Below are 13,796 nucleotides of genomic sequence, written 5' to 3' on the forward strand. Positions count from 1 at the left end.
GGTCATGTGATCGCAGGGACTGCTGGCTACTGCTTTGGAAACCTCCACATCCCAGGTCTGTCTGCCTTCCAGAATGCTGGGCCATTCCTCTTAGACTAGTTTATTTAACATGTGTATAAGTGGATGTTGCATAAATGTATATGAATGTTGTTGCATGAGGGGTTGAAGTATCAAATACCGTAACGTACTAAATAACTCTCTGTTCTCTGGGTCTTATTTGAGTGCAGGTTTTCCCCTCGCGTGGGAGGAGCCTGGTTGGGAGTACCCCCTGAGTTTTGCCCTTCCCCTGCAGGTGGCTATAGAAGCCAGTGACGGGGCCTCGGACTATGGCAACAAGTTTGGAGAGCCCGTGCTGGCAGGTGCAGTGCTTCCTGTGTGGATATCCCACCTGATTCAGCGTGAACCTTCTGTTTGGCTGAAACTGCAAACAGTTAACAGTTTGCTTTCTTTTTTAAAATATCTTACATTTCTCTTTCTTTTTAAAAAAATGTTTTCTTGGTAACTTTTTATAAGGCTTTGCCAGATCGTTTGGAATGCGACTGGCCAACGGGGAACGTCGGGAGTGGATCAAACCAATCATGTTCAGTGGTGGGATTGGCTCCATTGAGGATAAACATGTGAAGAAAGAGGGGGTGGAGCCAGGTAACAAAACTTGGGAATAAATAGATTATCATGCTAGAAAATGGATTAATTAAGAAGTCCTGCAGACCTTTGGCATCAGTAATAAGGGATGTGGAACATGAACGCTTATTAAACGGTTGAAATGTGAGATTATGGAGTAAGAGGCCTTAGATGGGAGGGCACAGGGGCTTACTCTGGGTCTGTTTGTGTCATTAGGCATGGAGGTGGTAAAAATAGGCGGACCTGCTTACAGGATTGGTGTAGGTGGAGGGGCGGCGTCCTCGGTGCAGGTAGACACGCCCCTGTGCATCTCATTTGCCAGCACAGTGTTTTACTCAACGATTTCTTAAATTGAGAGTTGCAAGGGAGACTTTGGCTAAAGTGTGTGTGTGTGTGTGTGTGTGTGTGTGTGTGTGTGTGTGTGTGTGTGTGTGTGTGTGTGTGTGTGTGTGTGTGTGTGTGTGTGTGTGTGATATATATTATAAATAAAATAGGTGCAGGGTGATAACTCCAGTGAACGTGATCTGGGCGCGGTGCAGAGGGGAGATCCTGAGATGGAACAAAAGATGAATCGGGCTCTCCGGGCATGCCTGGAGAGAGCCGCAGGGAATCCCATCTGCAGCATACACGATCAGGGCGCGGGAGGCAACGGTAATGCATCCATTATGCTGTTAACCTTTTATTTTTAGTATAAGGTTGATGTGACATGGAAACCGTTACATTCTCTCATACTCTGAAACAGGCTTCACATGTGTAGTTCAACCAGTAATGATCTCCAGTTCACTTAATGGTGAAAAACGTGTTGAAGGAACTGGGTGTTTATTTGACAAGCAGAGCGTGAATGTGTCCTGTCATATAGGAAACGTCCTGAAGGAGTTGAGTGAGCCTGCTGGAGCAGTCATCTTCGCCAGCAAGTTTAAAGTGAGCTTCTGCAAGACCTTTTATGTGGGTCTTCTGTACACTATCGAAACTGCTATCGGCTAAGTCACGATGTGCTCCTTTGCTCGCTCCTCTTGCAGAGAGGCGACCCCACACTGAGTATTCTGGAGGTGTGGGGGGCGGAGTATCAGGAGAGTAATGCTCTGTTGCTCCGCCCATCTGACCGAAGTTTCCTGGAAAGGGTGTGTCAGAGGGAGAAGTGCCCTGTTGAGTTTGTGGGTAAAATCACTGGTGATGGCAAGGTGAGTGTGAATTCAGGGCAGTGGTAGCACAGTGGTTAAGGTACTTGACTTGCAATCGGATGGTGGCTGGTTCAAGCCGCACCACTGCCAAGTTGTCACTATTTGGCCCCTGAGTGAGGCCCTTAACTCTCAATTGCTCAAGTTGTACTCACTCAGAATTGTAAGTCACTTAGTATAAAAGCATCAGCTAAATACTGTAAATGTAAATTCTGTTTGACACTGTGTGTGTGTCTCTACATATCGCATCCTCAAAGTTGTTTTAGAGCAGTTTTCCAAAAATATAATGTTGGGCAGCATTTGTGTTTTTAAAGAGATGTTGCTCATTTCTGCAATCCAAAGTTGTGTGTGCATACGTTGTTTGTGGAGGTGATCCCAGATATCTAGATTCTAGACCTGATATAATTTATTCACATTGATTTATTCCGTGCAGATTGTTCTTGTGGACGATCTGTCTAACCAAGTGGCCAGTGGGCGGTGCCCTGTGGATCTGGAGTTGGAATGGGTGTTGGGGAAGATGCCTCAGAAGGTAAGAAAGAGAAAGGTTAAATCCATGAACCCGTGTCAGGTCAATTACATATGGTGCTGCTCCCTCTAGTGGCTGCTTTTGGAACTTCTGCCAAATCCAATTTGAACAATGAATTAACAACACTATAATGGTCCAACTGTATGCGCTACAGTATATCCTACATTGTTAACTGATAAATTCCCTCTTTCTCTTTGTTGCTGTGTCTTTCTGTAGGTGTTTGTACTTGATCGTGAGACCCCTTCTCTGCTGTCTCTCTCGCTCCCACCAGGCCTGTGTGTTCTAGCTGCTCTAGAGAGAGTGCTCAGACTGCCTTCAGTGGCCAGCAAACGTTATCTCACTAACAAGGTCCCATGGTTGCCCAGTAGTGACTGCTGATTGTGAATGTTCATCTAGTGTCTGATTGCTCCTAAATGTAGTAAAGGAGTGGTTGCTGGTCCTTATCCATCTAATACAGTACAATATGCACCCATAGGCCAAGGATTATGCATGTACCAGTCCATCAAGGCTGTTTTCAGTCATGCAAAGTTTGGTAAACATGTGAACATCTTGGTTCATTTTTCTTGACCTAGGTGGATCGTTCTGTGACTGGATTGGTTGCACAGCAGCAGTGTGTGGGGCCCCTCCACACCCCATTGGCTGATGTGGCTGTGGTTGCCCTATCACCATTCAGTCTCCAGGGTTCTGCCACAGCAATTGGAGAGCAGCCAATCAAAGGCCTGGTTTCCCCAGCAGCAGGGGCACGAATGGCTGTGGGGGAAGCCCTCACTAATCTGGTGTTTGCTCAAGTCACTGCTTTAAAGGTGAATTATTTTGAAAAAAAAAAGGTTTTATAAGACAAGGAAGAAATGCTAGACTGGGTGCCCTGCGCTAAATAAAAAAAAATTGATATCATTCTGGTTTCCCTTTAAATTTGTTGATAATTCTAAGTCTCTGTGTGTGTGTGTGTGTGTGTGTGTGTGTGTGTGTGTGTGTGTGTGTGTGTGTGTGTGTGTGTGTGTGTGTGTGTGTGTGTGTGTGTGTGTGTGTGTGTGTGTGTGTGTGTGTGTTCTCAGGATGTGAAGTGCAGTGGTAACTGGATGTGGGCAGCAAAACTGCCAGGTGAAGGTCTGTGTCTGTGGGAGGCGTGTGAGGCCATGTGCAAGGTCATGGGTCAGCTGGGCGTGGCCGTAGATGGTGGAAAAGATTCCCTTAGCATGGCTGCTCGTGTCGGTGGAGAAACTGTCAAAGCACCAGGTGTGTGCGCATGTAAACGCACATGCATGTGAGCGTTTGTGTAAGTGCCGAGTTATCGCAAGTGTCTTGAGTTCACAGGTGTGTTATGCGTGTGTGTTGATATGAAGTAGCCAAGCCCTCTTTTTGTGTTTCTTCCTCAGGCTCTTTGGTGATCTCCGTGTATGCTGTGTGTCCTGACATCACTGCTACTGTCACCCCAGATCTGGATGACCCAAATGGCAAAGGTCAGTGTAATGCCTCAGGAACCCTGAACATGTTATCCAGAGGACACTTACTCTCACGCTTATGCCAATAACACTCGCTCACTCTCTTGCGCTCTCTCGCGCTCTCTAGGTGTGCTGCTCTATGTCCCTGTGATTGCGGGTAAACACAGGCTGGGTGGCTCTGCCCTGGCTCAGTGTTATGGACAGCTGGGTGACCGCAGTCCAGATTTGGAGCATCCTGACCTGCTCTCTGCCTGTTTTAATGCCACCCAGACGCTCATCCAGGGTGAGGAGTTCTCAGGGCATATCCACTGTAGCACTAACTCCACCCATCTCCCCTTTTCATTTCCATGTTATTTTAGTTCTGGATTCATTTTTTCGTTGGTAGTTGATTTGCACTTGTTTTGAGTGTCTAATCCTGTCTGTGTGCGCGCGTGTGTGCCTTTTAGACCGTCTGCTGAGTGCAGGACATGATGTCAGTGACGGAGGGCTTATTTCCTGTCTGTTAGAGATGGCCTTTGCAGGGAACCGTGGTCTAGAAGTGGACTTGCCCTTTGCAGGGACTGGAGGTTAGCACAGGTCCTGCACATCGAGCTCTGTACCTGAGCCTGCAGTCAAGCCTGTCCTAAACCCTGCTGTGTCTCGCGCCCCCCTACAGTGATGGAGGCTCTGTTCTCGGAGGAGCTCGGCCTGGTGGTGGAGGTGTGCGAGAGTGACGTGGGGAGCGTGTGCCAGCGTTACGTGCAGGCCGGCCTCCTCTGCCACACAATCGGCACTACGCAAGGTTTTGGACCTGATGCCACGGTGAGGCAGCTGACCCTTCCCACAATCTCTCAGGCCTCCTGTGTGTGCTGTTCTTGTGTGTTTATACAGAACGTCAACCCCCTTGCCAGCCTTTTATGTCTGATTTGCCACACATACTGGTAATTTGTTTAATCTGATCCAGGGGATAAAAAGGTATGCACCCTGCTTTCCTAATCTAGTAGTAGTAATGAGCTTCGTTTATGTAGCACTTTTTAAAACAAAGTTTACAAAATGCTTTTGAGAAAGATACAGTAGAAATAAAATGTAACTTTGCACAGAGTTTTGAAATGGAGGGATAAAAAGGTAATGTTGAGGAATGAATTACAATTTGACTGAACGTTAAGTGTGTAAATCGATTAATATAGTTTGTTCTGATCTGGTCCTCTAGGTCAGGGTGAGTCTGTGTGGTCAGGAAGTGCTGAATGAGCGCCTACCCACTCTGAGGGCAATATGGGAAAGCACGAGCTTCCAGCTGGAGCGTCTGCAGGCCAATCCATGCTGTGTGCAGCAGGAAGAGGAGGGGCTGGCCACTCGCACCCAGCCATTCCTCAGGCTGACCTTTGACCCTGCTCAGGCACCCATAGTCAAAGAGCTTGGTTCGTTTGAACCCCTTTAATGCTGTATTTTATTGTATAAGAGATAAGCTGATTAAAGGAGATGTTAAGGTAGTGCTGTGTATCACAAAGAGAACCTGGCTGATTTGATGTTTTGAATTTATCTAATGATCGCTGCCCTCTGATCGTTGTTTTGTCGGTGTGGGGGTTAATGTGCAGGGGCAGGGAAGCCGCGGGTGGCAGTGGTCCGAGAGGAAGGCAGCAACGGCGATCGGGAGATGGCTGCGCCCCTCTTTGTGGCTGGATTTGAGGTAGACAAACGTGCAACACATGCCTGTAAATTCACCTCTGACCTCGAGGTTGCAATGTTGCAGGGCGTTAATACGACTTCGGTATAGGCAGTTCTTAATACAGTTGCTGAAGTTTAACTTGTGGAGATGCCTTCTCCTCTGTAGGGTTAAGAGACACGACTTCTTTGTAGGTTAGTGGGTTCAGTGATGTGACCTTTTTACTCTTTGCTATCTGCAGGTGTGGGATGTCACAATGCAGGATCTGTGCTCTGGCTCTATGACCCTTGACCCATTTCGAGCTGTTGTCTTTGTAGGTGGCTTCAGTTATGCAGATGTGCTAGGTTCAGCTAAAGGTGAAAACGCGCATCTATATCCAACACACATGGTCCCTCTGTCGCATGCTGTAAAGTGGTATTAACACACATGCAAATAGGTTGGGCACATAATATTAAATTCACTCATTTCTTTCCGGCCATGTACCGATAATGGACCAGTCCAACGTGAATACCTCAGTTCTGAATAACTTTTGCAATTCATGAAAAAGCTCGTTCTCTGTATGCGTCAGGTAAATGCATGTTTGTGCCTGTGTTATGTCTGCCTCTGTTTGCACCACGAGGCGTCCGAAACAGCCGTGTTTCACACCGTGCATGTCGAGCCATCCTATTTCTCATCTTAGGCTGGGCTGCCGTTGTGACCTTTAACCTTCGGGCCCGCAAGGAGTTTGAGCGTTTCCGGCATCGCGATGACACTTTGAGTCTGGGGGTGTGTAATGGCTGCCAGCTCATGGCTCTCCTCGGCTGGGTCGGGGGGACGAGCGACGGAGGTGGGTGGAGATGAGTCCCAACACAGTGAATTGGACGTTCAAATGTTCAGAGTGTTTATTTAAGCTCCTCCTTTTAAGAAGATTTTAATTTGTGCATCAGTATGTGACACAAATTGGGATTAAATCACTTCATTTCGTATATTGATTTTAATCCTAGCTTTCTTCTATCTCTTTCTTTCCTTTCTCCCCCCCCACTTTGTCTGTCCGTCCCTGTCTCATTACGTGGGCTGTAGGCTCCGATGTGACCCTGGCCCAGAATAAGTCTGGGCGGTTCGAGTCGCGGTTCGTGAGCGTGGCTATTCTGCCGTCTCCCGCCGTCATGCTGGACGGGATGGAGGGATCTGCTCTGGGTGTTTGGGTCGCCCATGGAGAAGGTCAGATTTCTGCACACATTCAGAACCACCTGTCCACACGCACTCAGTCGAACAAGCTGATCTCGGGTTTCTCTCCTGCATAGGTCTGCTGCAGTTCCGCTCCCCCGCAGCCCAGAACGTTCTGCTCAGCGCCTCTCTGGCGCCTCTGCGTTATGTCGACGACTCGGGAACCCCCACCGAGACTTACCCCATGAACCCCAACGGGTCCGCCCTGGGCATCGCAGGCATCTGCTCACCCAACGGGCGTCACCTGGCCATGATGCCCCACCCAGAGCGTGCCGTGCTGGGCTGGCAGTGGGCCTGGGCCCCCGGGCCCCTCAGGGCCTCTCTGGAACCTTCTCCTTGGCTTCGCATGTTCCAGAATGCTGCTGCCTGGTGTCAGAGCCAATGAGATGGAGAGAGGAAGTGTTATGGTTGTGGTTGTGCCTGCTGTACTGTCGACACCTAAAAACTACTCTGGTATGAGCTGCTTTGTACTGATGTTTACATGGACCCATAAAACAAACAAAAACAATCCTCTTGCACGTGACTAGCAGCCGTACTACAGAGTCAGAGTAAAAGTCATTTTCTGCAGCAAGGCGAAGGGTTTTGGGGCCAGTGTTTGCATTTTTACTTCAAAGAAACTCGTACAATTAAGTGATGAGGACCAAACCTTTTAGTCATTCGTCAAATTTTTGAATGGTTAAAAATGCTTCTGTTTAATTTCAGAGATGCAGCCTCATACAAAAATGTCACCTGTATGTACACAATTTCATCTTGTATTAGTCTGCAGTTTTTGTCCATTTTGGGAGACGTGGAATGAGTTCTGTCGGTCAGGAGCGCTGTCAGGAACAGAGTTGGCGCAGCAGCACAAGGCTAACCTTCATGCTGATGGTCTGGTGGCAACAGATGCGTGGTTAGATGGACAGAAGTGAATGAAACTGCTCAAGTTGCTTTATGGTTTTTAGTAGTAAATCCTGTATTGCTGTCTTCATCCATCGCACAGTTACATATTCCACTTGTGTACATTTGTGAAAATAGACATTGATTGATTAAATAATCAGACACTTGATAAGAACTTAAATTTGGTTGGTTGTGTTTCTGGTGTTATATTCTGAACATGTCTTAAAAGGCAAAAACATTCAGCATTATAGGTTTTTATTAAACATATCTGTATACAGTATGTGACCCAACACGTTTTAAAAATATGGTAAAAACTTGTTTTGTCTGAGGGTGGGCACAAGCATTGTTGGTCTAATGCAAGTAACTGCATTGAGCTGGATATTGAGAGCAGGGCCACCACATGTCTTGTTGGTCTTGACACAATGTAAACACCCCCCCCCCCCCCCAAAAAATCACACACATGCATATACGCCCACTGTGTACCTTTTAATGGTAACAAAACATATTAAAGACTATACAATGAAATTCATTAGTGTCACAAAAAGGATTTAGAAATATTAGCTAAATAAAACCATGAATTATAACATATTACACACAAGACCCTCATCAAATATTGACATTTTACAGACAAAGAGTAGCTTACAATTTCAGTCATGTCAGTCAGGCGTAAAGAATCTTGCCCAAGGACTCTTAACTGTATAAGCGTAGTGCTCACCTGCTCAGAATGAGGGATTCAACCTCAGTCCCCCACAGGGGAGGCAGCGTTGTTGCCAACAACACTAGACCAACCACAAATTACTAACGTAAACAAGAGAGTATTATTTTACGTCCCTCAAGGCCAGGATTTCGAGAGTCAGTCAAAGAACTAGTAGTTACCAGGCAGCTTGAGGGGTCTACAGATGCTTACAGCTCTAGACTCTTATGTAATACTGATACTAGCTGTTCCTGTATTTTTTATTTGTTATTTTTTTGGTTGGTTGTTATTGTTTTAAGCATTTATATACTTTGTATCATATTTGTTTGTAGTTTAGCAGTCTGATCAGAAGGTGTAGGTAGTGCAGGATGTAAAGACTAGATGTCAGTTTGAGCTGAACTTCCTGACAGAGAACAGTGCTTTACACTTGATGTATCTGTGACATACTTCTGTGTTCCACCAAAACCGCCTGTTGATGTTCCTGTGCAGCAGTCTAATATATTTCCCCTTCACTACTAAGCCAGTTTGCAGAGTTCTCTTAATACCTATCAGACTTCCAGTGTCCTTTTGTTCCCTTTATTCATAAAGTGTTGGTCAGAATTCCGTGTGTTCTAGCGGTCCTCTCTGGCGCCATCTGCTGGATGTTAATGATGGAGATGAGAAGTAAGCAGACCACCAGCAGGTCGTCAAGGAGCCCCAGCGTCCCGCTGAAGGGCCCAGGCACGGCCCCCAGTGGGGACACCAGGGATGCGGCAGCGCCAAAGCCACACAGAGCCACCCTTAGCAAGAAGAGCCACACTAAGCCACCTATATTCCCCACAGCCCGGATAAAGATTAGCAGAAGGAGAAGGGCGTCGCACAGGTAATCGCTCACCTGAGGAGGAGGAAGGTAACGTGTCAGACACACCTGTTTCAGATAGTCTTGTAACCAGTGCGGTAAAATAACCTCCCCTTCCTGGGGTTTAATCATTCCTACCAGTAAAGTGTCAGTGCCCTCGCTATGACAGAGGAAAAGGCTGGGCCTGAGATCATGCCGTACAAATGTAATTATAGTTCCAGTGAATGTGAAAGTAAAAGAGTGCAATCGGATCTGTCTGTAACAGAGTGATGAAAACCCAGCGGGAAGCCATGTTGAAATGGTGCTCACCGTTCGTGGTGTCCCAGAATAGCGTTTGTTATAATCTCTAATGTGAATCAGCACCTCTCCCTGTGCCCTGTCCGACGTGCTTTCATGAAACAGATGGTGCATTACATTCACCTGGGAGAGACAACATGAAACAACACACATAAGAAGAGTAGAATGAAAAAAAACAAACGACTAAAGATGAACCAAAGATGAATACAGGCTGTGACGGATGCTATTTCACGCATGCACCAATAATGTGTACTAATACTGAATCAGGTCTGTGATCCTGTTTCCTGTAAATGAAGTTTGATAGGGTTACTACAGAGTGTAATGGGTGTGTCCTGTAGTATGCGTCTCGTACCTTTTGTCTGCACAAAGGACAGCTGATGGCATCTAGCCAGGAGCTGTGCTTCCAGTAGGATATAAGACAAGGAGCTAGAGAGAGAGATATGTTTATGAGAGATGTACTCAATAAACACTCATAGCCATAATAAACAATTGAAAACCATAAAAAGATATTGCATAACAAAAGTATTCCTATATTTCCCAGAATCCTATTGGCTGATCCAGATAATATAAAGCTGTACTACAACATTAATTATATTTCTTTAACTTTTGTGTGCACTACCTAATGTAATGTATGAGTTGGACGACTGACACAATGTATTTAATGAACAATATATTGAAGGTTTTTTTTTGTGACAAGTCACATTGACACCTTTCTACTGGGGTTTTGGGTCAGAGTTCAAAATCACCAAAGCAAGACTTGCTGTCTTTTATGAAGATGAAGCAGGCATTATCAGGCTGCCTGTGTTGAACTGTCCTTGGTTCGGGCTTTTTTTATCACCAGTCTCAAGGTCAGACTTATCACGGATGCAAGAGGATCATGTACATTTGCATGCTGGAGTTCATGTTGACCTAATTAGATTTAAAATGCTGTGGTTTTTTTTCTTAAACTCCAGAATGTCAGTCTTTTTGGTAGCTGATGCATTCTAAGCTAATTTTCCTGAGAGTAAATACCGACTTTTACTTTCACTTCATTGTAGTCTGTAATCATTTTATGGATTGTGCTTAGTTTTTCATGTAAATATGGCATTAATGAGTGTGTGACAGAATAGGGTTATCTTCTAGTTTTCTATGAAACACCTTTGTGAGATGTGTAAATATTGGAGCAGAATACTTCTACTTTTATCTTATAATTTGATGGCTTGAAACAGTTGTTACTGTTTATTGGTGTAGTGTAGATATATCAAATGTAATATCATGCTCCCAACACACTTCCCAAAACGTATTTCCTTATTACTAGAGCGTGTCATCACAGCATTAATCAATGTTGCTCCCCCTCCCTCTCTCTCTGTCATTAGTGGCAGCAAAGTAAGTATTTATGCGGCCTATGTCAGGTTATTGTGAATACCATCGTTTCTACGGCAACAGTTATATATTAAACTCCACCGGCTGCTTTGTGGCTGAGTCAAATGACTCAGCTGTTCCATGGCATGCGAGCCTATCCCATACTGTCTGACTGGCCTGCTCAACCCATCTCAGATCACCGTACTCTCACAGAATCCTACAGTCAGACAGAGGGGTAAACCTCTGCCATATTGTTACCGTCTTGGCTGACCCCACAGTACACCACTCCATGCTTTCCTTACAAAATGTAACAAACCACAGCCATCTGGTTTCATGTTTTGTCCTGTTTTAAGATGACCCCTTTAGTTTCTATACCAGATACTGATTTGGGCGACCTTTTGATTTATTTATTTAACTAGGCTTGCAATGATGTCATTTATGCCATTTTTGTGTTTTGTGACAGATCCAGTTCTGATGCTGCTTTCTTAACGCAACATCGATACTGAATACAAGCCGAGACCACGTTCCATGTGCACTCTGTGTTAACATGCGAGAAAGCTGTAAGCAACATACTGTTGCTCTTCTGTTTTCAACGAATTACTGTACATTTAAGCCCATAAAACTAGGACTCAGAAGGTATATAGCCAAAGCATTCATGTGACCATTTGGTCTTGTATTGCATTGGCTGTGGTATTGGCCCAAGTACTTTAAAATGTGTGATCATCCTAATACAGAGTGCTACTGTTCCTATGTTGAACCCTATTTTTTAATTTTTCCTGTATAATTTCACATAAATACAGATGTATAGACACCATGGCAGTTTGTTAGATAAGCAATTAGAATTATAGTTGGTCCACATATTGATGAGGTTTCTTGATACATCCTAATGTCTAATAAGATTATAGATTATTATCCTCAAAAATTACTATGGAGAATCTGGAGCAGATTGTCTGAATAGAACTAGAAGCTCTGTGACGTGTGAAAAACACTACTCACCACAGAACAGATGCCCACAGTTGGTCTGTACAGGAAAGATGGATGAATGTAAACATACAGGACAGTGGACATCACTGTTACCTACAGATGCACATAAATGAGAGAGGTCCTGCAAAGCAAGGGGTTTAGAACTTTACAGGATATCAAAACTTAGAGACTAGGTGACGACAGCAGAAGCTTGGTCTTTTACTCATTCTTTGATTAGGGTTATACTGGGTTATACCCAGTGGTTATCAAATGTTCTATATTGTACTAGCTACTGGGTTAGTTATTAGTAATAAATGTTGTTCAGTGAGTTTGGTGATGGATATAACTATTGCCTTAAATAGTTATAAAATGGTTCATACAGATTTAACATAAAGTAATTATGTATCTACCTCAAAGGACTGTATCCCACTGCTACCTGTTGATCTAAATCCATGACAATATGCCCTGATTCTTGTGTGCACACCTGGTCTAAATTTTATTATTACTGAACAATGAATTTAACCAGTTGGCCACCAGGTCATTACACCTGGGTTAAGATCGGGCTAGAAGAACACTGCAAGAACTGAAAAAGGATTAGGTCTGTTCTAAATCTTAATAATAAGCAGAGAATACTTTCTCTGTCTCTCTCTTTGTGTTTTCTCACCTGCTGGCCTTGTGGCTTGTCATGACTACAGTGCTCTGTGACCCGCAAAGAAGACCTGCAAAAGTGTGAAAATCAAAACATTATGATTAGAGCAACGAACCCATTTACACCGCAGTAATATAACTGAGCTCAAGACTATTGTCAATGAAACATCCTGGCAAAAAATCCAAATCTTGCATGTTAAAAAAACAATCATAAAATGCTTAATCGCCAAAGCATTCAGGATGTCTCCACGTTATGAGCTTCATACAATCATGTGTAGTATCTGCTCGCCTCTGGAATTTGCAGATTCCAAACATTACTCACGACAGATAATACAGTGACAGCTTAGTGTCCTTCAAGGACTACTCTTACAAGCCTGTCCCATATTGTATCTCCCTCTGACTTCTTACAGAGGGCCTATCAACACACTGAAAATCACTAAGTGATTTCCACACACATGATGATTGATTATGTCGTAGCAGGTTTACTTATTTAATCCCTGCATGTTGTCCTCTCTGTGTAAAGTGTTTGATGTGATGGGTTGTGATGACAAGCACTCTGCTGTGAAACAGTTTAATAATATGTCACTTCGCCTCATCACTAATGTCTGGCTGCTCACACAAGTACACAACAATGGCTGAACCTGTGAATGTGTAATAAAAAACAATTTTACGGATTTTATTCTCAGTTTGATTCAAATGTTTCAAGTAATCATTTTTAGGGTAAATGTAAAACAGTGCAGAATGCAGGCAAGATACTGTATAAAGATGTAAAGAAATCACTCATATTATAAAGTAGAAATAAATCACTGACCAATTAAGTCACGTACCTGTTGTACGAGTTGTGACAGGTGTGCATGTTCATGCAAGTCTGTCTTGAGGCAGAGACAAATGCTGTCTGACTGCATCACTGTACACCATAAATTTGACATGCAAGTCAATCATTAACTAAATCTTTGAGATCCTCTCAGAATGTCTCTTTTGTATGCAAGGTAACTCTGGGAGCAACCTGTTACATACTCAAAGGGGGAAAATGACATGTATGTTGTATGTATGTTGGTATATGGAATGGCAATATGGTAGTTTCTTGTCTTATTAGTAATAACAATCCAGGAAACGGTTCCCTTCCCGTCATCTGCTAGGAGTTTTTCTATTTTGATCAGGTGACCACATACGCAAGGTCAAAGACTATCTGTCATACACGTACTCAAACAAAGTGGGCCAGGCCTAATAAGGTCAGCCTTTACCAACCATTTAATCACACGTCACAGTCACTGAACCTGAAAGAATGTAACATGTTAAAATACACTTAAACGCTAATTAATATCCCAAATATGCTTTTTAATTAAGAATGGAAATGTTACAAGTCGCAGTGGAATTGTTGATCAATGCAAGGTTATTAAAGTCTGAAGTGCAGGTCAGTCTGGTGAGATGCATAAAACCTGTTAACCGAAGTGTTTGATGCTGTACTAGAATAGAGGTGATATTTAGTTTTCTTGAACACTGCTTTTATACTCCTTATGTTTT

The 13,796-nt window shown here is 44.1% G+C and overlaps 2 protein-coding genes across 2 annotated transcripts in view; one reads left to right on the forward strand and one right to left on the reverse strand.

Annotated features, from left to right (window-relative positions):
• pfas (phosphoribosylformylglycinamidine synthase) overlaps positions 1-7,666 on the forward strand; it is a 13,546-nt gene extending 5,880 nt beyond the window's left edge. The window contains exons 9-29 of the mRNA XM_027031806.2: positions 1-55; positions 228-359; positions 514-642; positions 838-911; positions 1,116-1,272; positions 1,481-1,542; positions 1,641-1,802; positions 2,233-2,328; positions 2,542-2,673; positions 2,898-3,128; positions 3,381-3,561; positions 3,702-3,785; positions 3,895-4,050; positions 4,214-4,333; positions 4,423-4,568; positions 4,957-5,164; positions 5,342-5,433; positions 5,651-5,765; positions 6,089-6,235; positions 6,469-6,609; positions 6,693-7,666. The exon at positions 1-55 is cut by the window's left edge and continues 74 nt beyond it. Of these exons, the coding sequence (XP_026887607.2) occupies positions 1-55; positions 228-359; positions 514-642; positions 838-911; positions 1,116-1,272; positions 1,481-1,542; positions 1,641-1,802; positions 2,233-2,328; positions 2,542-2,673; positions 2,898-3,128; positions 3,381-3,561; positions 3,702-3,785; positions 3,895-4,050; positions 4,214-4,333; positions 4,423-4,568; positions 4,957-5,164; positions 5,342-5,433; positions 5,651-5,765; positions 6,089-6,235; positions 6,469-6,609; positions 6,693-7,000 (2,928 nt within the window). The 3' untranslated portion in view covers positions 7,001-7,666. The remainder of the gene's footprint in view (positions 56-227; positions 360-513; positions 643-837; positions 912-1,115; positions 1,273-1,480; positions 1,543-1,640; positions 1,803-2,232; positions 2,329-2,541; positions 2,674-2,897; positions 3,129-3,380; positions 3,562-3,701; positions 3,786-3,894; positions 4,051-4,213; positions 4,334-4,422; positions 4,569-4,956; positions 5,165-5,341; positions 5,434-5,650; positions 5,766-6,088; positions 6,236-6,468; positions 6,610-6,692) is intronic.
• A 1,053-nt stretch (positions 7,667-8,719) lies between these two features.
• si:dkey-183n20.15 (RING-HC_RNF170 domain-containing protein) lies at positions 8,720-13,190 on the reverse strand. Its single transcript, XM_027031801.2, is given in 7 exon segments — positions 8,720-9,059; positions 9,333-9,443; positions 9,673-9,746; positions 11,658-11,766; positions 12,289-12,343; positions 13,100-13,136; positions 13,139-13,190. Coding segments are annotated over 7 exon segments (732 nt in total). The 3' UTR covers positions 8,720-8,765.
• Positions 13,191-13,796: the final 606 nt, after the last annotated feature.

This window comes from Electrophorus electricus, chromosome 3 (assembly GCF_013358815.1).
Source record: "Electrophorus electricus isolate fEleEle1 chromosome 3, fEleEle1.pri, whole genome shotgun sequence".
NCBI lineage: Eukaryota > Metazoa > Chordata > Actinopteri > Gymnotiformes > Gymnotidae > Electrophorus > Electrophorus electricus.